Source organism: Theobroma umbraticum, unplaced genomic scaffold (genome assembly GCF_002168275.2).
Source record: "Theobroma umbraticum cultivar Fairchild unplaced genomic scaffold, ASM216827v3 scaffold_30.0, whole genome shotgun sequence".
Taxonomy (NCBI): domain Eukaryota; kingdom Viridiplantae; phylum Streptophyta; class Magnoliopsida; order Malvales; family Malvaceae; genus Theobroma; species Theobroma umbraticum.
This window is the reverse complement of record NW_018397254.1, coordinates 2,999,394-3,021,409: the sequence shown is the minus strand read 5'-3', so window position 1 is coordinate 3,021,409 and position 22,016 is coordinate 2,999,394. Positions and strand designations below refer to the sequence as shown.

General features: G+C 34.3%; 2 protein-coding genes across 4 annotated transcripts; one reads left to right on the top strand and one right to left on the bottom strand.

Annotated features, from left to right (window-relative positions):
* Positions 1-1,752: 1,752 nt before the first annotated feature.
* ANAC026 (NAC (No apical meristem) domain transcriptional regulator superfamily protein) lies at positions 1,753-7,374 on the bottom strand. Of its 3 annotated transcripts, none has more exons than XM_089784682.1 (4): positions 6,819-7,374; positions 4,316-4,500; positions 3,904-4,179; positions 1,753-3,289 (listed from the first exon to the last, which is right to left on the bottom strand). In XM_089784682.1, exons 2-4 carry the CDS (start codon positions 4,473-4,475, stop codon positions 2,658-2,660), a joined length of 1,068 nt encoding a protein of 355 aa, XP_089640808.1. In that variant the 5' UTR covers positions 4,476-4,500; positions 6,819-7,374; the 3' UTR covers positions 1,753-2,657. The 3 variants fall into 3 exon arrangements, with proteins under 3 accessions (XP_089640808.1, XP_089640781.1, XP_089640796.1); XM_089784655.1 differs by having other exon boundaries at positions 6,830-7,374; XM_089784670.1 differs by lacking the exon at positions 6,819-7,374 and having other exon boundaries at positions 4,316-4,517.
* A 12,901-nt stretch (positions 7,375-20,275) lies between these two features.
* On the top strand, positions 20,276-21,296 carry LOC110420132 (SAUR-like auxin-responsive protein family). Its single transcript, XM_021433323.1, has one exon. It carries the CDS (start codon positions 20,715-20,717, stop codon positions 21,204-21,206), a length of 492 nt encoding a protein of 163 aa, XP_021288998.1. The 5' UTR covers positions 20,276-20,714; the 3' UTR covers positions 21,207-21,296.
* Positions 21,297-22,016: the final 720 nt, after the last annotated feature.

Below are 22,016 nucleotides of genomic sequence, written 5' to 3'. Positions count from 1 at the left end.
CTAATTATTCAGTCACACCTATATGCATCAATGTGCGCATGGTGTTGCTTGCTATGGGCTTTGGCAGGCACAGAATTAGGCCACCCTCTCTCTCTTATTCTCACACTGGTTGAGAGAAAATGAATGGTAATTCTTCTGTTTCTTTTATCACAAGTGAACACAGAGAGAGAGGAAGCCATGAATTCAGAGAGTGCAAAGGAAACCCTAAGGAGAAATGACTAAACCTTCACGTCAAACTTAGTCAGAAAGAAGCACTTTCTCTAAGCTTTTTAGCATCATTCTTCTTCCAATGAGGAATGCTTCGGCTAAGCATGCCTAGCTCTCTACAAGGAAGAATTGTTTCATTATGAGTCCATGAGAGCACGCCCAATGATGATGTCGCTTGGAAAATTTTCATTGCTTTAAAGGGATTTTCATGCTTGACTTCAACCCAAGTAAGAGGATGTTCTCCAAATGAATAACAATCAAAGAATTGTAGTACTTTTGCCGGTTAGTCCTATATTATTCCCTTTTTTTTTTTGCTCAGCCTATGTTATTCATTATTACTAGATTCCTAAAGTATGTTTCCCTTTCCTCCTGGTATTTAAACCAAGCAGGTGAAATTTCAAAACAGACTTCACGCGGTCAATTGCAGACACCCCAGCCCCTCCTCCCTTGATAATTCTTAGATCAATGCTCCTGCAATTTTGCAACCTGGCAGGTATCGTCAAGGCCTGAGCTGGGCGACTGATGGTGACGAAATCTATATCAATCTATGTTGAGCCACAAGTTTAATGACATTTTCCATGTCAAATATCTCTCTTATCCAGTTGCTTCGTGGTATTTCCAGTCTAAATATAGCTGAAATTTGAGACATATGAGAGGGCTGAAGCCTGCAGTTTCCTATACATATGCCTCCCTATCTCATATGTTATCAAGTTCAACTTTTTTGCAAAAGGACTTTGTTTGAGCAAACAAAGACTTTTTTGCAGAAGGATCTAACGAGTCTGCTAATCTTAAGGAGATAGAACTTCTGGCTGCCTCCATCTTAATTCATCTTCTTGACCAGGTATGTAGCTACTCCAAAGGTATCCTGGTAGTAAAAATTCCAACAAAGATTTATTCTGAAAGAAAAACATTTGTCAATCTTTTTGTACTTCTCCTTCACTTTCTGTGAACAGAGAATGACTCATTAAGTATTAGCATCTAAATTCTTTGTCCTGCGGTTGGGAAGTAATTACAACGAGTTTTTACATTAAAATGCATCTCACATTTGCTGTTGATGTCCTCCATTATCTTTCTTGTCTTAGCGCTTTCAACTATGTATGTAATTACTACAACCATTTTAATTGAAACAGTTGATGCATTTGGGTAGTGGATGACCATAATTTTGCTTTGTGCTTCGCTTTCGTCATAGCATACACCATTTTTAACTCATTATCAAGTACATGCATTTCCAGTAGGACTGCTATAGCTAGCATGCCATTTTGCTCTTTTCCATTTTCATAACTCTGAGTTGCTGGCACTGAACTTATCTTAATTCGACTAATTAGTTCAATGTTAAGGAATGAACTTAATACAAGGTTCATTTTAACTGCTTGTGCTGCAAAAATACTATTCTTATTAGCATGCATATTCATATTTGCAGCATGATTGGTCTCAAAGTAGAGCATTTAAACTGCGTAGTAGTAGTCGGCTTAAATTACTCTATATTAAGAACCCTCTAGCTCAATACTTGTTGTTTCTTCACCACATGTTGCCTGATTCCCTCTCCTTGCTCAAAGTCGATTGATATTTTCCTGGATCTTCCAACCACACTACTGATATCACTCCACCTGGTTTGAAATGATAGGGATATCCCTTTAGAACATCCTTGTCATATTGCAGATTAGAGGCAGTTTTTATGTGCTCCTGCATCAACTCGAAAAAAGAACTTTACAATAATATTTCAAATTAAGATTGGAGTCTGGTCGTCAAATGCTGAAAACAAATGCAACTTGTGTGATTAACAACACAAAGATGCTACCTAGCTTGTGAGGTTGAAAAATTTTTCTTTCAAGATCAGTTTTCTTTTAAAACAGAATCTCAGCCAAACATCAAATTTTCTTTTAAAGTATTCCAACAGTTATAAAAAAACAAACGTACATTGATTATCAAACTTTTTATCAAAGGGATTGACTTACACTGCATAGTTCTTAACCAAAAGGATAAACTTTGTGTATTTGAAACTTTATGGAACAAAGATGAAACAGTTAAAAAAAACAACTTCATCAATGGGGATGAGAAGAGAAATCTGTTACAACATTTGCAGAAGCTATATCAAGTTGACAGCATAAATGATCTAAGAAGAAAAAAGATTATAATAAAGAAACCCTTGACATGTATATTAAGGTGCAATACGGAAAAATACATTCAATATTAGGCCGAGTCAGTCCCAAAGAGCACTCGACCATAGTCCACCTAAGAGTACTAATTTATTTGTACTTTCATAAAGTCCAATATCTAATAACTAGATGCCTAGTATTAATCAATACAAATTAAGGACAGCATAAGTCCCATAGCTAATGCAATACCATTATAGTTTTATTATGTACAGCAACCTGGATTGAAGGCTTCTTTTCTTATAAGTGTACTTCCTATAATTAGTATGTATGCTCTCTAATTGCTAGAATATGCTTTCACTTCCACAGATCAATTTGACAACTCGAAGTGGATGTGGAGGCATATTCCTGATGAGCAATTTCTGGCCTTTTGGATTCATTGGCTATCAAATTCATTTGCTCAGCCACATGAAGGCTGGCGGCTGCATCGGGATAATTGTTTTCCTTGGAAGCTTCCTCATGACTGAGCTGAGAGGCAACAAATTTGTCAAGAACTCGCCAATCTGTCACTTGATCCACTGCTTGTTCACTGTTGTTATAAAGCGAGTTAAGATTTTGCTGATGCCCTGGCTGCATGTGCTCTTCTTGTGTGAGGGTTGAGGACTGCAAAGTGCTTCCATTGTTCCTGTCATAACCGTAAGGAACAACTGAGTTGCAGCTTACACTTGCAGCAGATTGTGGAACTTTGGGACTTTCCAACTGAGGAAGCTGAAGGAAAGGGTCATGAGGCAGATTGTATTGCAACTCAAGCTCTTGCTTGCAGGGATAATGGTGATGGTATGATGCATAAGGCTGAGGAATTCGCCTTGGGGAATCAAGATCCTGCATAAATGAGACCTGGTCATCGTACCAACATGAAGAATCATATTCACCAACTTTTCGTACTGTTGTCATTCGCTTCTTGAACACCCTACAAACCACCCATCCTTCTTCCTGTGGAATAACAAAGACATCAAATTAGTCATAACTATAAAAACTTCACTGAGATCGCATGCCTGTCTGCATGCTTGTACATATGTGTATGAAAATGTGCACCGATGGAAGTGCACCAAATGTTTGCAAACTTGGAAAAAGAATAAAAAACATAAATGCCTTCTAGCATTACTTGTGAAAAAGAGTTAGATGTTTATAATGATAAAATCGAATTTAGAATATCTCATGGAAGAGACAGGTATCACAAGCATGTGTGTGTGTGTGTATGTTTTTTTAACCGAATACTTGCTTTGCTTAGAATCTTTAACATGATATATAGAAAACCATATTCAGGGCAAGTATTCGGGCTGTTGAGAGGCAGTTGTTTATTTATTTATTTTATAATTTGGGAAGGGAAAGGCTAAAACTGATGTTAGGATGAAAGAAAGATGTTCCTGATAAAAGTGAATTGTGTCTTACATATACTACAAAATCATGTCTTCAAATCTAATTAGTTTGTTGCTGAGAATGCATAACTCCGATTTGCTGAAAACCATTTCACTGTTATGTCTAAATTAATGATAAAGTAAAACAAAATCCATTTTTTTTGCAGAAATAAAACAGTCAATACTTGCCTGAGGAGTTCCATTTTCATTTGTTTCTAGTCGATACTCATGCATGATCCAATCTGATTTTTGTCCATTCGGGGCTCGTCCTTTGTAAAAGACTAGGGTTTTTCTCATGCCAATAAGGCTAAGCCTGGAGTAAATAGCCTTGTCTCTTCCCGTAGCTTTCCAAAACCCTGCTTTTGTTGCTCTATTAGTGCGAGTACCTGTTGGATACTTCTTATCTTTGTGGCTAAAGAAGTACCATTCATTCTGCTCTTCAGTTCCTATTCTGCACAATTCTATCCAAACGAATACGAATAATCAACATCAGTGGCTAATCAAATAATTTAGTCAGTGCAAAAGAAGTTTTTTTTTTTTTGGTTCTTTTAAATGCATTTACCAGAAATAAAGAGAGAAAAATGGGAATATTTCTACCTTGCAGATCCCACGGTTCAATTTTATAAAGATCGACATCTTTGATGACATCCAGATCTATCCTTTTTGAAGCAACCTTTTTCCTGAGGTAGTAGTCTACAAGTTCTTCATCTGTGGGATGGAACCTAAAGCCTGGGGGAACGTGTGAAAAGGTATTCATATTCTTCCGAAGAAACACTCAAAACCTGCATCAATGTGCCACATTATCAGCAATATGTTTAGAAGCATGAAAAGATAAAAAAAATTCTTTTTCTTTACAAATAAACAGTAATGTAAAGAGTAAATCAAAGTTATGAATCATGGGAGAATTATCATGTAAGTGAATAATACAATTCAATACTAAATAGTAAATTATGAAGAAACACACAGCATTGATATGGTGTCAATATATGGATCTAAAAGAAATTTAATTGAGGAGTCCCTTAATATTCAGAATACTTCTTCTGACTAATTAGGGTTTAAACAAAAGTTATTAATATAGACAGACAAACTAGACATTACTATTGCATGTTTAGAGCACCTGGCCGACAATTTAAGGGAAGGTTAAATGTCTTTACATTGGAAGCAAATAAAGTATTATTAATCATTATCTCTAGTAAACAACAGTTACTACTTTTGGTTTCCTTGGCATGAAAATGTTATCCAACATAGTTATGAAGCAAACAATCACGCTGAATTCCATCTTTTATTGCAGTATGTAGTACTGATCATACATTAACAAACACCATATGCTGATCTATGCATACAATACACTATTATATTTGCCTCATGATAAATGTTAGGTCAACCAAAAATAGTCTATATATATATATCAATTCCAAGAAAAAAGAGTGGATGCAAAAAATATTATTTGGATAATGTCTAATTCAAGACAAGAGTTTAGTCACCAAATTACAAGAAAAAAAAACAAAAAAAATTATTATATCTAATAATGATTAAGTTGGATGTACTTCTAAGACAAGTTTTCTCAGATGGAAAAAGCTATCATTTCTGATACTTAACCTTTCTATTGCACAATATCATACTAAGTTTTAGCTGCATATCGAAAAGTAGGCTGCAAAATTCTCATGCTGCTCCCTATCACTACACCATAAAAAGCATCCCATATGCATACATTGACTAAAACCCAGGCTTTTATCTTATTGTATTACATGGAGATAGATCGAGTCTAGGATATAAAGAGTCTCTAGAATAGTATAACAAAGCATGCTTTTAATTCATTAATCCAGTCTCTTCTTCGTTCTCCTACAAAAATTAGGGTAAATTAGCTCCAGATTGTTATTTAATTTTGGATTCTGTATAAACGAGAATATAGGACTTACATTGCTTAATGTGAAAGTTGTAAAGAATTGATACAAGTAATATGTGATATTTGATCTGGAAGAAACCCCGGAAAAGTATAGAAACAAGGGATAAAACTGTTGAGAAATTGAGAAAAATAAAAATAAACACTTCATACTCATAAAAACCATGGCTATTTGTTCATGAGTTTTAACTAATACACTAAAGAAATTAAAATGTGCAATATAAAACTAAAGTTTTCTTGTTTCAGCTAATATGTTATATGAATGAAGAGTAGATAAACAATAAAGTGTTTCTCCACCCATAAAAGTGAATTGTAGATGGGTATAGGGAATCAAATTTTAGAATCTTTAGTAATTGTTTAAGAATTGACAAGAATATTGTAGTGCAACATACAAATATAAGATGATATTATATGAAATCTCCAAAGTTGATTTCAAAGGATGATATTAATACTAAGAAGAAGAAGAAGAAGAAGATGCTAGTAGAACAAAGAACAATGATGCATAAAACTTTTAATGATTCTTCTGTTTTCTATTATAATTTGGAATAGACAATTCCATGTCCCCCATAACACTAGAAAATGTTCTTGGAGCTAGCATGTAAGTCATATAAAATGAGATCTAACCTCAGCCATCTCAAAACTATAAAAAGTTAAACATGTGATATAGAAAACGAGAATCCTCTAGTTGTGATCCCTCAAAAGAAAAGACAAGCAACATTCCTCAATGGCAAAGGAAAGAAAAGAAGATTAAAAATGTAGCTAGAGAACTCGAAAAACCTAAGAAATATAATGAAGAAAAAACGAAGACCTTAGCCCCTTGCATAAATATATCACCAAATAATAAAAACAAACGGAATAAAGAAGAACATACTTGGGATCCATCAAGCAAGTATATATATACATGGGAACTAATACATCCAGATCAAACTGAAGCCATGTTGAGCTAAAAAGCAATCTTGAAGAACTGATCCAATAGTGAAAGACATGATCATATCTTATGTAGTTTCATTATTTCATTAACTTAGCGTATGTCAAAAGCATCCTCCACTTCGTCATTTCTAACCTTAGGAAATGATCACACAAAACACATTCAAAAAAAGAATAAACTAAACAAGGAAAAAGGAGAAGGAAACAACAAAGCAAGAAGGAGAAGAAGCAGAAAGAACGAAAGAAGGAAAGAGGAATAGAGAAGCTCACGATAACACAACCTTGATAATTGTCTAGAGCCCCACCCTATCCAACTCAAACTGGTTAATCCTCAGATCTGATTGAAAACCAGCCTCGTGTGTGCGCCAAATCAACTTAAAGCTAGGAAACTTTAAGCTAACTTTTTTGTTCACTCTCTTATAACCTTTACAAGGTCACTGTGAACCAGACAAAAAAACACAGAAAGAAAGGCGAGAGTCGCGACAGACGAAACAAAAGAAAGAAAGCAAGAAAGGTGGATGTAATGAAAAGTTATAACCCTCGGAATTGAACTGATACCCCCCGACCCCTAACACTTTATAAGTCCCAAGAACTTGTCCACTAGTTGTCGGAAGGGGAAGAAGGAGATCAGATCCCAAGGAAGGGAAGGGAAGGGAAGGGGAAAAGAAAGGGTGAGGAATGGGAAAAGAGAGAAGAGATAGGGTTAAATAAGAAGCTAAGGGAAATGAAAATGAGTAGTGCCAAGGAACACACACATGCCCTAATAATCTATCCCTCTCAAAATTCTCTTTCTCTCTCTCTCTCTCTGTCTATCCCTTTTTTTTTTTAATAATCTTTTCAGTGGAAGCTTGATTGCTGGAAAAGCCTTGCGCGTAAAAAGGAGGCGGATAATGGTTTCAAGGAAGATTGAGAGCGAGTGTTCTTGAGAGAGATATGTATGTAATAGTATTACAATTACAAAAAGAAAGAGAGAGAGGCGGCAACCTCCAATGCCACCCACCAGCTACTGATAAAGACCAGAAGAGTGTTTAATTTGCTCCTTTTTTTTTCAGAGAAAGAGAAAGTGAAGATGTCATCAGATGATCCGACGGCAAAGATTTATTGGGCAGCTCTAAAGGCCTTCGAGAAGTCAAAAAAAAAAAAAAAAGGGGGTTGCTTTCATTTTCTCTTTTGTTCGAGACATGATCTGCAGCCCTCTATATTCTTTCTTCTTCTTCTTTTTTTAATATATATTTATAATTTTAAAGGGATTAAAAAAGAAAGATAGAAAAAGAGATTTGCATTGATGAATAAGAGGTACAAATATATTGATGATATTTTTGGTGGTGGAGAGCTAAGGTGGTACGTAGTAATCCCGCCAAAAGTTACACAAACCTTCCATCTCTCACTCTATTACTTGTTTCTTTCTAGCTTTTTTTAATTTACTACTGTAAGAGAAATTTTCTTTTCTTTTCTCTTCCTCTTCTTTTCTTTTTGTCCACCGCGTGATGTACACCATCAGATTCATAATAATAGCAGGAATATTACCCTTCCTTCAAGAATATCTACATGGTCACTGCTAACAGGTGCATATGGATAAGGGTTTTCACTTTTCAGCCTTTTATCTCTTCTCTTTTTATTGCTTATCGATCTCCTCTCATTTTTGGGTTGTTTAGATTTAAAACCAGCATTTAATTAGATCACAAATTGTAAAGGAAATCAAAACATCATAATATACTGGAAAGGTCTTATATTGGAATTATGTAAAGAGGAAATGAGAGAAAGTTATCTTCATATTGTACGTTGAAGAATTTTTACATGTACCAAGAAAAAAAGCTTATTCCAATAAATTTATTATCATAAACACAATTAAGAGGATAATATTTTGATAGCTTTTGTTTGTTCATGTCACATTTTTTTTTGTCAAGTTATTACAGTTTTTGCATTTCAAATGTGAAAAATATATTTACTCAATCCCTTACTTTAATTCACCATAATATCTTGAATTTATTATGCGCATTTGTAAAAATGCTCCCTCTCTTTCATTACTTTTTATTGATTTTTTAATTAAACGAATTCAATTTTAACCATTAGTTTTAATAAAATCACAAAATTATAAAAGTTTTATAATAAAAGTTATAATTTCGAATTTTAAGCTTTTCGAAACTTATTTTTAAAAAATTTTTAAAAATAAAATCAAAAGTTGAATCTATTTAACCAAAATAATCAAATAAAGACAGATATAGAGGAATGTATTTGTCAGTCTAAATTCAACTTTCCTACAAGGCGAAGGAATGTATCGAGAAAACCAAGAAACATGTAGCAAAGCAACCTCCATGGTTTTCTCTTTATATATAAAAAACAAATTCCAAAACGACCAAAAGCTCAAAACGAAACATTAAAAAACTGAAAAAGTGCAAATATTTTAATGACCTGAAAATAATACAGCTGAGAAAAGCCTTTTTAAGGTTGGGTAAATAATATAGTCTCAAAAAGCCCCTCACCAGCAACTGCACGCGATGCGAGCCTCCCTGGTTGGTTGGTCTGCACTTTTTTTATTCTATATATCTACTAATCTTTAATTAATTTTATCTCTTGTAAGTTTTACCAAGCGTCACGACCTGACCCCACGAACCGACCCGATACATGTCAGATGGTGACACTTCTCCAAATTATGCATTTATAATAATATCGGAATTTCTTTTATTTCTCTCGGCTAAGCCCCCGAGTCAAAGCCACATGAGCCGAGATGAAAGTACAAGACAAGGATATTATTGCATACAGTATTGATGAAACAAATGTAAAATAAAAAAAAATTACTACCGTAAAGTTTCTACATTTTATACTCTTACTACTTGCTTACTTAAATTAAATACATTATTTTTTAAATTTAAATTTGGTATATATATTTTTTCATTAGATTTTATCAGTAAGTTACTGGGATAATTAATTCCTATGTAACAAAGAAAATTAGCCCATTTTGTAGTATATTTTTAATTTTTTATAGGATAGTGGGGAGTGGTGCCCCACAAAACAGAACATGTCGGGGCTCAGGGACATGGCGGCTAATGGTCCGGCGTGAACTAGCCCACGATCATTAGGCTCACGATTACGGGTTGCTGGGTTGCAGGCCGGTTCTTTCAAGTGGGCCCCACGCAGTTATCCCAATCTGGGGCCCACATTTTCTGTGGACCTCTCTCTCTTTTGTTTTTGTTCTTGTTCTTTTTGGTGGTTATTTTCGCTCTTCGTTAAGTTTGTTTTGTTTACGCAGTGCTTGTGCTTGCAGATAAGTAAAAAAAGGAAAATGTATATCTTTTATGTACAAATGTGTGGTTTTTCCATCGTCTCGGGCATTGCCTGGGGTTGAGGATTGCATTAAAATTTAGCAAGTGTTTGTGTGTATTTTTTGCTTTGTTTGTTTTGTTGGGACATAGTATAGAAGTGAAGCAAAAGTCTCTAACGTTATCCAAGTGTCATCTTGACCCCGCATTGCTTGCTTGGCGTTGGACTATTCGACCCTCAAAGGTCTAGATGGACTTCATCATTTCTAATTATTTTCTTCACTTTATTTTATTATTAGGTTACAAATATTGGACAACGCTCTGTGAAAATTGCTACTACTACTTACTTTGTTCAAATGATGAATTTCATTTGAATAATTTTGGGATATTATTATATAAAGTTTAGGGTTTCAAATTATATTTGATCAATTTGTTTTACTAGGAAAGTATCTCTTAATTAACAACAAGTAAGAAAAAGAGAAGAACGCAAGGGATGTGTTTGGATGGAATGGGCTTTTCAAAGAGTGGATTGAAAAAATGTTATTTTAGTATAAACTTATTGGTGGGAAGTTTGATCATCACAAAAGCAAACAAGGGTGGACCAAGAACTGGCCAAATAAAAAAATTGTGTTCTCAAGCCTGTCCACTTGGTTCAACATATGACATTTCGAATGTACAAGAACACTAACAACTTGTTCATTATTTAATGAAAAGAAATGGGTTTGGTTAGGCCAGAGTACGGATCAGAAAATGTTAGCAAAGACACCTCTGTATTCTTTTCTACATTGTTGTGTTGCCGATTGGAAATCAACAATTAATTTTGGTTTTTGGTTTTTGTTTTTGTTGCATTGCAAATAAATGAAATGCTAAGGTTTTTTAATGAGAAAAAAGTTAGTCACAGCAAAGGGGGGTGAGCTGAATCCCAACCAGAGGTGGGGTCTCTTTTAATCATTGCTGATGGAAACCCATTATTGTTTTGGTTCCCCACGTTTAACCCTGGGAATGGGCAGCTCCTCAAAAAAGGCCTAATTAAATTTGGGGAAAAAGGTTTCCATGTCCCTTCTCCATTGTCCTCAACTGTTATGTCCACCAGATAAGGGCTTCTTTCTCACATTTACTCAGTATTCAGTTCCTTCTTCTTCTTCTTCTTAAAGAAAAAGCTCTTCCTCACCGTAGTGAGCTCCTATTGGTCACCGACTAAATTTAGAAAAGTTACAATAGTATACTATAGTTTGTAAGGATTAAGTTCATGTCAACTTAACTGTCATTTGAATTGAAATATATTAGAAATGGTTATTTTAGATATAAATATATGTTAAAATTTATAAGGGAAACCCCCTTCTATCTGTTGCTTAAACTACCTCTAAGTCAAATATGTATGCATTTGAGGATCCCAAACCAGAGAACAAGCACACACACGCGCACACACACACACACTGCTCTAGCTTAATTGGAAGATTTAGCCAGTCTTTTTTTTTTAGGCTAAAATGATGCTTAATAAGACTAATTGCACTGTTCACTATTCTAGAGAGGAATATCAACACCCCAAATATCTAACCCTGTTTATTACCAATGTTATGCTTAGATGCTTTTGATCAATTCATTGTTGTTAACTCTAATCTCTTACAAACAATTCATGTATACATCTTTAAGCCATTTTAGGTGGTAGCTTGGGACTTGTGATTGGACCAAATCATTCCTAGAATATATGTGTGTGTACCAAACAAATAGGTATGGAGTAAAGCTTAGGCATTATCAACAAGTAGGCCATATGTTTGAGACATACCAAAACAATTTTATATGCATACATATATATATATATATATATATATATAAATTTCAACTGTTGAACATAAAAATTGAAGACTGTTTACCTGCCTGTTATTCAAAGGGACATGGGATTAGATTTCCTAGTCTTTTCCCAACTCTTTCCTTGGAAACATAATTAAGGTGCCAAGAATTAACTGCATTAAATTATTGACCTAATCATAGCAAGGAAGACGAATCATGTATGTTGACTAAGATAATTTTATTTGTGTGTTAATTTTCAAAGCAGAAGCTGCGAAATTTCACTTTGGAAACGACAAATGGTAATAACTAGGAGCTTGTGCTTATCATTTGAATTCATTTGAAGAATTCCAAGATTTTTTGAAGCAGTCTTACAGAGGGATAACAATGGTTAGACCAATGCTAACTAAAGTGACACTAATCAAGTTATATATAATTCAAGGTTTTGATTACTAGTACCGATAATTTGGAGGCATATGTAACATTCTTTTAAGGGTATTTAAGTCCTGGTTGCGAAACCTTAGCAAATACATTAATCCTGTCAAATTACTCACATAAAAAGTTGTTACACTGCGCGTAATGGTAGCTAGCTGCAGAATCAGATGATAATTCCTTATTCACATTGAATTTAAAATGTTATGATCTGATCTTCAATGCAACTTTGTTTTGTTTTACTGGATCATATCATCCCCCATTAAGTTAATGTTTTCTTGCTAGCACAGCACTGGTAGTGCACTTTTCAGCAGCAAAAACCCTGAAACCATCTGGCGAAAAATGTGAACCAGACTGAGAAAGGAAGTTGAGCTGTTTCTGTTTATATCAGTTTTCAAGTACATGCGCAGAACCACGCGGCAGACAAGAATTTAGCAGATGAAACATTTATTAACCATCGCTGTCCCGAAGCCATGATTATAGAAGGATCAGGCTAGCTAAAATATGAAGCACGTGGGACATTTGCTGGTTGCGCAAAAGAACAAGACCTTGATCAGACAACTCTAACACGTCACTAGCAGTTAGGATCTTTCAGCACTTTTGATGTCTTACCCGAATTTCATTCCAAGACAGAAATTTCTGCCCTGTCTTCTTGTTCTTGTTTGGTTGGTTGCTCAGTAAAAGGGTAGGGAAAGGTGTTAATGTAACTATATATGGGGAGGGGGGTGTGTATGCAAGAATCTGATCAACTAAAAGCTACGCCTAGCAGTACTAAACACATGTAAGTCATGAAATCCAACCACACTTAGCATTCAAAGTATATAGTAAGACATTTCCCATTTGTAGCTTCTTCCAATAAACTTCAATTTTTGGCCGAAAATAAATAAATTAGTGAATTAAAAACTGGTATAATGGATGAGAAAAAATATATTTTAAAAAAAATTGCTATATAATTAAACCTCTTGTCATTCTATGACGTAAGATAAAACATCATTTGAAAAAAATTACCTAACTCATACTGTACATATCAATAATGTTTGGAATATGAATCATGACTTCCAGTTGAGATGATGCAAAAATAAGTTATTATAATTGATGTAATTAATTAGGATAACTTAGCTCACGCCTCCTTCCTAATATCCACACTAGTTGCTGCAAAACTGTTGCCTCCCACTACTTGCATTATGGCATAACCGCTGATCCCACTTCAAGCTAAATCTAGAACTTGCTTTCTCAAATTTAGAGTTAAATACATCTCATGTAAAAAAGTTTGTTAATTAGACATTATTAAATTTAATAATCATCTACCTGCATTGGCGTTAAAAGTCATAATTACTATAAAATTATCATAAAATTGTTCTTGCATGATGCAAATGAGAATTAATGATAAGGAATCATGTAATTTGCTTGAAGAATTTCAAGTTCGCTAATTAAATAGAACAAAAACAATTAGCATATATTAAAGGGTAAATTTTGTAAAGAAGTGTACGTAAATTAGCTTTGATATTAAAAAAAGTAAAATTAATCAACTAAATGAATATTTAAACAAAATGTAATTTGTTTGAGGTTTTGCTAACCTCTATGTTTGTTTTGAGGTTGTAAACATTGGGTTATTACGTGATCAGGAGTGATTTTGTTCTATAAAATGATTTCCGTTTGTCTATAAATTTTTTTTTTAGATGGAAGGAGGGTTGTCTTTCTTTTTCTGATTCTTGTTTTCTATATTGAAGAATGAATTTTAATTTTTTAAAAAAACTTATAAAAAATGTCAAAATTCTTAATATTCACGTCATTAACTGGCTAGGTTTAATGAATCTATAGAATAATAAGGCATAAGGGAAACACTTTTTTTTTTGAAGTTTATTTAATGCATTAATTATCTCCAGAAAGACATACATACTAATAAAAAGCTGACTATCGACTTTCCAAGGTCAACTATTCATGCACAAAAACACATGCACATAGTGGCATCATTCACTGTTTTGTTGCTCAAGGCGTGATGGATAATAATTGCTGCAATTTTAATGTCTTTTTCAATGGTTGTGGCTCTTTCTAGGAGTGTTTGATTGCTATGTTCGGAATGAACAAAAAATGAGATGTAAATAATTTATTGTAAATAGCAACAGCTACCATGATAACATTTTGGTTTATATGTCCCCTTCAGAATTATAATACCAATTATGGCAAGAATTATAAGATTAAGAAATGAGAACAAATAAAGGGTAAGAGAGTGGAATTTGGAATCATTGCCAACAAATTTAATTTCCCATCTCCATGAATTTTACAATGATGTGGCTCATGAATCTCCAGCAAAAGTACACCTCAGCCTATACTCACAGACCTAGCTATTAGATGGCTATATGGATTAAAGAGATGAGTTAAATTAATTAATCCAAAATAAGTATTTTGAATTTAATCTACACTATATGTAGTGGCAAATACATCCAGGAAATGCGGAATTGGTTTAATCTTTTCCCCTTTTGATGGACTTTTGGACTTTGGAGCAGCAAAAGCAAAATTGCTTGTAAACTCCATGCATGCAACTTGAAGTTTCCATATGACATGGCAAACAAAAGTTGAATTTGTTTTCCTGTCTGTAATCATATATATATATATATATATATATTGAAATTAGTATACTTGATCAGCTGCCCTTGCATATGCCTTTCTCAAACTTCAAACCTCGAGCATGATTGACATTTTACACGCCGCTGATCATCGTCAATTATAAGACAAACAATGTTTTGTCTTGTTACCATCTATTGTTGATTGGATCAATTAACCATTTAACGAAGTCAACATTCGTTCCAGGGAAAAGAAAACAGAGCAACAGAATGGGGTCAGACTTCATCAATTTTGGTCTTGATTTGTCTCCAATGAATAAGATTGCCAAAACAAAATTGTGGGTAGAGTAAGGTGCAACCATGGCCGCAGCTCAAGTTGGTGGAGGTGGGACTGAATAAGATCAAATTGGTGAATAGAGTCAACTGAGATGCTGTTCCCATTATAGCAGCGGGACCCTGGACCTTTCTGTTGATATTTCCTAGTAGTTGATGTGGTAAACATGATCAAGCTTTTAAGCCATTATCAATCTAAACCATCAAATCTCATTTTATAAAAGTTAATCAAGATCATTTTCTTATTATTGAAGCAAAATTTGCTTATGAGCAGTTATTGTGGGAAGCAAACGAGAAATAAAAAATGCTAGAAAGGTTTATCGCAATAATTAGCTTTTGGAGGACAACAGTATTCATACGTAGAGCACACGGTATTCCGAAGTCGGAATAGTACAGCACTTTCCTTGAAAGAATTATGTGTGGATCCTTATTGCCTCATCTAAAGTGGAATTTTCGTGGGAGAAAATATTTCTTTTAATAAAATGGGGGAAAAGGAAACTTATACCTCACTGCCAGTCTATATATCTAGAAAAAATAGAAGAGGCCCAGGAGTTGGCCCATCAACCAACCATACAAAAAGACAACACAACACTCCTTTTTTCTCTGACTAGAAAAGCCAGGTTGCCCTGTCTGTTGCTTTTCCGCAAAGGCCCTTGAGGCTTGAAGGGCACTCTCGTGCTCTCAAAAACATTGGCTTTTGCCTGTGTTGTGGAGTGTGTGTACTGTTACAAAAGAGATGGCACTGCAGAGTAGAGCTCTCTTTTTTCTCTTTTTTCCTCAAGGTAGATGATATTGAATAAAAAGTTGGGAGTTGTCCCACAAAGCAGTTACAGTTGGGAAGAAGCAATCCTTCTAGGGATTGTTTTGTGGGGCTTCCCCTAGGATAAGGCCAGCATTGCAAATGTAGGATAATCCTTTCTTTGATTTGCCCTATAGATAATGCATAATGCATTCACATTTGAACTAGAAGGTAACAAGGTTTTTGCTCTTCTCTCTGGAGTTCCCTAACCATGGTAGACACTCCCTTTCTTTCTACGGATGCAGAATTTGGTAATTCCATGGAGCTTAACAAAATGAAATGGATTCGAATCAAACCCAAAGAAAATGTCATGAAGGGAAAGCATGTTATTACATTTTCGAAAACAGGAGAATCAAATCTTCATTTTTCTTTTAATATTCTACTGATGCATTGCCTGTAGATTATTGTTAATATTAGTACTTACTGAATTATGGCCAAATGTTAAACTAATCATTTTTCCTTTCTTGTTTATGTTTATCTTCCAACTTTCCTAGAAAATGATATTATCCAGCTCTATTTTCTTTCACCTTTTTTCTTTCTCCTTTTCTTCGTTCCGAACAAAAGTCTAAATGACAACTTCAGAGAATGTCGTCAAATGTTACCCTCACAGATAGATAAAAAGATACATAATTTGATGTTGTTAGGTACGTTGAAGGAACTATTGGGGTGGTTTTCCTAATAATGTTGTAGCTTAATAATCATACCCAACGTGATGAACATATAATTTTATATTTGCAAACGTAACCAGACAACGCATATGGTGTGTTAAGAACTTGAATCATTTGAAAATTTCCCTACAAACCACATCAGCAGTCAGTTAAGATGCCCTGACGCCCTTTGTGAACAAATAAACATCCCCTATCCCCAACCAAAAGAAAGGCCATAGAAATGGTCCAGCAAGTATGTGGCCCAAATATTAACTGGGCCAATAATTTTTGGACCAAATTAAAAGCATTCAATGCAATACTGAGAATCTGACAGGTTCTGCCTCCACTCCTTATATTCGATCTTTGGAATGATATATCTTGGTTGGACCAAATCTTGTCGAATCAAGCAGATCCAATGTCAATTGCTTTTTTTTAAGTCATAGATAGAAGTGGAACTTACTGCAAATGTTCAGTCCGATTCTGCAATGATTGATTTTCAAGTATGGCTAAGGTGGCTTATCAAATTATATATCTTACCCATCATTTGCAACCCTACTGAATTTAACCAAGTTTAGAGCAGCTTGCCAATAACTCTGTTTTACTTGCAGTCTTTTTATGTTCTTAGGATCATCTAATCGTAAATACGATATTCATATAGGTTGGGAGGGGGCGATATTACGGTGCAATTATAGTAACAAATCCATTAAAAACTTAAGTTTCAAGGCTTAGTTAGGTATAGGATGATTACCAACCATGAATACGTGTTGGTGTCTGCAGAGGTCTAACCATCATCATCTTGGAAATCTTGTAAATTTTGCAAGATTAAAAATGATACTTTTAAATTGCTCAACTAAGTCAATAAATTATTAAAAATTGTTTTCTTATAGTAATTCCAGAGCGAAATCGACCCCTGATGCAATAATCTCCCACCAACAGGAATCTTATAACTTGGCTCCAAGGCTTTTCAACAGATTATGGGCAGATTAATCTTATTATTTTGTTGTTATTAGTTTTATTAGTTATCAAATCTGAATACCTAATATGTTGTTTATTGTTCTCTATTTGTTAAGTAACGATATTCCAAACTTAATTGCCTGTTAACCAAGCAGTTGATGTTTTCTCTATTTTACAAGAGGAACGTTATAACTGACAAGTAATATCTCTGCGCATTTCTCCTTTATTTTTAAGTTTCATATGCCTTTTTGAGTTGATTTTATGCCATATTTTTCATATTGCTATCAATTCCAAAATATTATTATAACGTCATATTGTAATTTGGTTTTTCACACTATTTAAGTTTTATGTAAATTATACATTAAATCACGTTAGTTTTAAGTAACTTGTAAGGAGTAGCCCGTATGAAAATTACTTGATTAGCTCATCGTTTTCATAATAAATAAATCTATAATTTTTTTTTGAGAGCTGTAAAAATAAACTACAACGGTTATAAGGACACAGTTTCATTGTAAAATAAAAATTGGAAGACATGAAGCTGAAAATTTTCAATTAGCAATGTCACATTCTGGTTTATAATTTGTATCCACGTATTAGATTAATATTCTATTATTATACCAAGTATAAAATTAATATGGTGCCATGAAGTATCACAGCAGATCTTAAGGTCCATGCACAGTGGAGGAACAACAAACTGGCAAACCGGGAAATACCCCCTTTATCTACTTGTCTAAGCAAATTAATTATCTGGCTATTCCAAACATAATTATCTAAGCAATTTGTCCCCATTAACCTTTGCAATTCAAGTAGTTTAATAACAGGAAGCAGACAAATTAGTGTATGATTAATGTTTTATCCTTATAAATTTATCTAATCAACAATCATATAGAGTCAAGATCCTAATACAATAAGAGAATTGGCTGCATTTTTGTCACCATTGGGAGCAAATGACAAGTTGGAAAAAGCAGTAGCTAGTCCATATATTCCAAATATATGGCAGCTGCCTTTTAGCGTTGGATTCAAATATGGAAATGGAATCAGTGGCTTAAAAGATTTGGCATTCGTGTAACCTTTGTTCTCTTCTTCGAGTCCCAAATGGTTGTATTCTTCTCTACCTAATCGAAATTTTATGGTGGAAAATTCAACGCAAGTCTCATCAAATTAGCAGAAAAGGTTAAAAGTAGAATTGGGGTACAAAAGGAGTACTTACTCTTGGTCATAACCCTCTACTTCATATGTGAAAGTCTAATCTGTTCTTTTATATATATATATATAATAATCATATGATTCTACTGAAATGTCCTTCACGAAAGGAATGCGTAACCATACATATGGATGGAAAAAGCATGATAAAACATACGAAAATAAAATATGAAATAAAAAGTATCTGATGTCTCATGGACTCTTTATTGTATACTAGTTTTTATCAAAGACTCAACCAATCAAATACAAGAATTCTTTTTGGGGGGGAACAGTGCTTAACCTTTAAAAGTTAATGATATCATCAAAGGAAAGAATGTAGCTTCTTTCAAGTTTCCTCCAATGTCATGGTAAGATTGACAGAGCCAGACGGCGTAGACCCCATTCCCTGCTACATCTTTTGTTTTTGAGCAATAACGTCATTCTTGTGCTCCCATGAGTCAGTTACATGCACTAAAAACGACACTACAATTTGCAGAACAAAAGCCTTGCCTTATGCCTTCTATGTTTTCTTGTCTTCTGGTCTAACCGATTTCCCTTCACTATTTCATGCACAAACACCTTTGTCTCTCCTCTCTCACTCATCAGGAGGCGGCTCTTAATTTCTTGGTTTTGGAATGGAAAATTTCTGCATTAGTCTGATATACCAAATGTGAGAAAAACATTTTGCTTTAATTAAAGAGACACGTGTGTGGTTCTCTTGAGACATGGCGTCCCAAGGGTCTTTAGCTAAAACGTTTTTGCGTGTGGTCCTTTGTTCCGAAATTCCATATGTTTAATATGATCAACACTCTCCAACAAAAATCCATATATCAAAATAAGAAACGACTACTGAAAAAAAAATGCTACGATAACTTTTTTAACTATTTTTTCTTCTTTTTTTAAAAAAATTGAACTTTCAATTTAAAAACTAATCATATATTTCTATTTCAATTATGTCGTCATGCTTTGTTACAATTCTCTTAGATCAATTAATGACAATTAGTGAATGAGAAGGAATTTATGAAATTTTTGCTTACTAAGAACCAAGATATCTTGAATTCAATATTTAATTGATTATCAGAAAGAACCAAAACTCTGTACCAAAAAGAGTACTACCTTGTTAACCCAGAGTAACTGCAAACTGTTCATTACGCAGAAAAAGTCTATTAAGACTTTGCTGATAATCAGTGTTAATTAGATTTTAATGTAAAATTAATTATGGGAAAGTTATAAATAATTGTTAATAATTAATTAAACTGATCAATTAATTCAAATCCTGGCTCTCCGGGACACCCAAATGCCGCAATCGGGCCGTTCGCCGATCCTTCACGTCCTTGGTTTTATTTGATAGCAACAGCCAACAAGACCTTTGATATTTTACATGAGAAGGATATTAAACCCCTTTTTGTTACATTTGTATAATTTTTTTTTGCTAAAGGAATCAAGAAAATGCAATTATTTGTGAAATAGGTTAAAAAATACCTAAATCAAAGTATGATTTTAATAACTGGCTTGAAGAAACAAAATCCCGTGCGTTACAATTATTTAGAGTAATGCTCTTTTTGATAAATAGAATAAAATTTTCAACATTACAATCTCAACTAAATTAATCTGAAATTATGGACTTTTAATACTAATACTTTTGAGATCTGAAAAGTGGAGTGCGTATGCCTCAATTTGATACCCATGTTATCCTCACATATTTGAGGTTAGAATTCCAATATTTATATGTGGTACAAACTTGGTTACATCTCAAAACAAGAAAATTTTTAAGTTACTTTATTTTGTTTTTTTTGGTCCCATGCTCCAAAGTCATCAGCGCGTGCCCGGTGCCGACCATACGATATCTTGTGCTGCACCTCTCTTTTCTTGCATTTTACCTGGTGTGCTAATCTGACAACTCAAAAGTCTCCTATATAAACAGCTCTCAATCTGCCACCGTTCGAACCTTATTCTGTCATACTTCAAACTCGAATTCAGGTATTCATCGACTGCCCAAAACCACCAGGGTCGCCACTTCTTCTTTTCCTACAAAACCAAACTCAGAAACCTGAAAAATAAAAACAGAACAAGGAACAGAGGCATTGCTTTGACCCTTGTCTGAAAACAGACATCCTTGGCCAGTCTAGTGAAAACCCATTTCCCAAAATCAGATTTTGACACTGCCCCTTTGATTATATTTCATTTTTTTTCTTGACAAAAATATTATGAAGAAGATTAGAGGGTTCAAGCTTGGACGCAAGCTAGTGAAGGTTTTCAAGTGGTTAATCCGACCCAGAAGAAGAATCTACAGGAACAGTTTCTTGAGTCCCCCAACCCGAAGGTACAATCCGTTATCCAGAATCTGCTCCTTTGCGAGGTTTCTTCGACGTGGAACCAAGGGGCTGTGCAATTCGAATGCGGATCCGGGTTTCATCCAATTGGGTGAGGATAGAGTGAAGCGGGTTGGAGTACCGAAGGGGCATCTGGCCGTGTACGTTGGCGATTCAGAAGGTGACACGAGGAGGGTGGTAGTGCCCGTAATTTATTTTAATCACCCTCTATTTGGGGAGCTGTTGAAGGAAGCCGAGCGGGTTTATGGGTACAATCATTCCGGTGGGATCACGTTGCCCTGCGGGATATCGGAGTTTGAGAAGGTGAAGATGAGAATTGCCGATTGGGAACATTGCCGACAGAAACCACATGGTCGTTATTTGTAATGATATTTTTTCCCCTTATATTATTGTGGATAAAAATTTGATTCAGCTAATTTTTGTGAATATAGGATGTCTATGATTATTTCTTTTGGAGCCTCTACTCTCTCTCTCTCTCTGTCTTTTTATATTTTTATCTTCTTTTCTTTTTTAACCAATCCTAAGTACCAAATGCCCAACTGATATTTTTTGGGCATAATTTACGAGAATCACCGCACCAAGGCTCCTTCCTTTTTCTTCTGTTTTTTTTTCCTCCTTTTCCATTTTTCTAATTTCATCGGTGATAGCTATTAAAGGTCATTTCCAGGTTAACTTTATATTATTAGTTATTAATTGTTACTACAAGTCCAAGCTTATCTTATTGGCTATTCGTGCAAAATGGCTACAATGCATTGTATAAGTAAACGAGAAATGTGATCGTCTTGCATACTGAATGTTTTGAGCCTTATCTTTTAGTGTTCTACTTTAAATGTATTTCTACAGTTTAATATTCCGTTCCCTTAAATACATAGGAGTCTCCTCATATTATGTGCGCTGAAAAGTAGTTTGTTGTCTATGTATCTAGATTTGAAATTTTAACGTCTTATAAACATTAAAATACTGTTAGCGTGAGTAAGTTTGATGTGATATTGGAAAATATTATTCAATTTTAAAACCTAACATGATTCATAAAATCCAAGGCACAATTTTTTTTTTTTTTTGCTCATGAAAAACAGACCCATGTGCAAGCTTGACACACTAAAGAGAAAAAGAATAATTGTTAGATTAGTATGTAAAGCACGAGCAACACAATGATGGGAGTTGGTTAAGCTACGT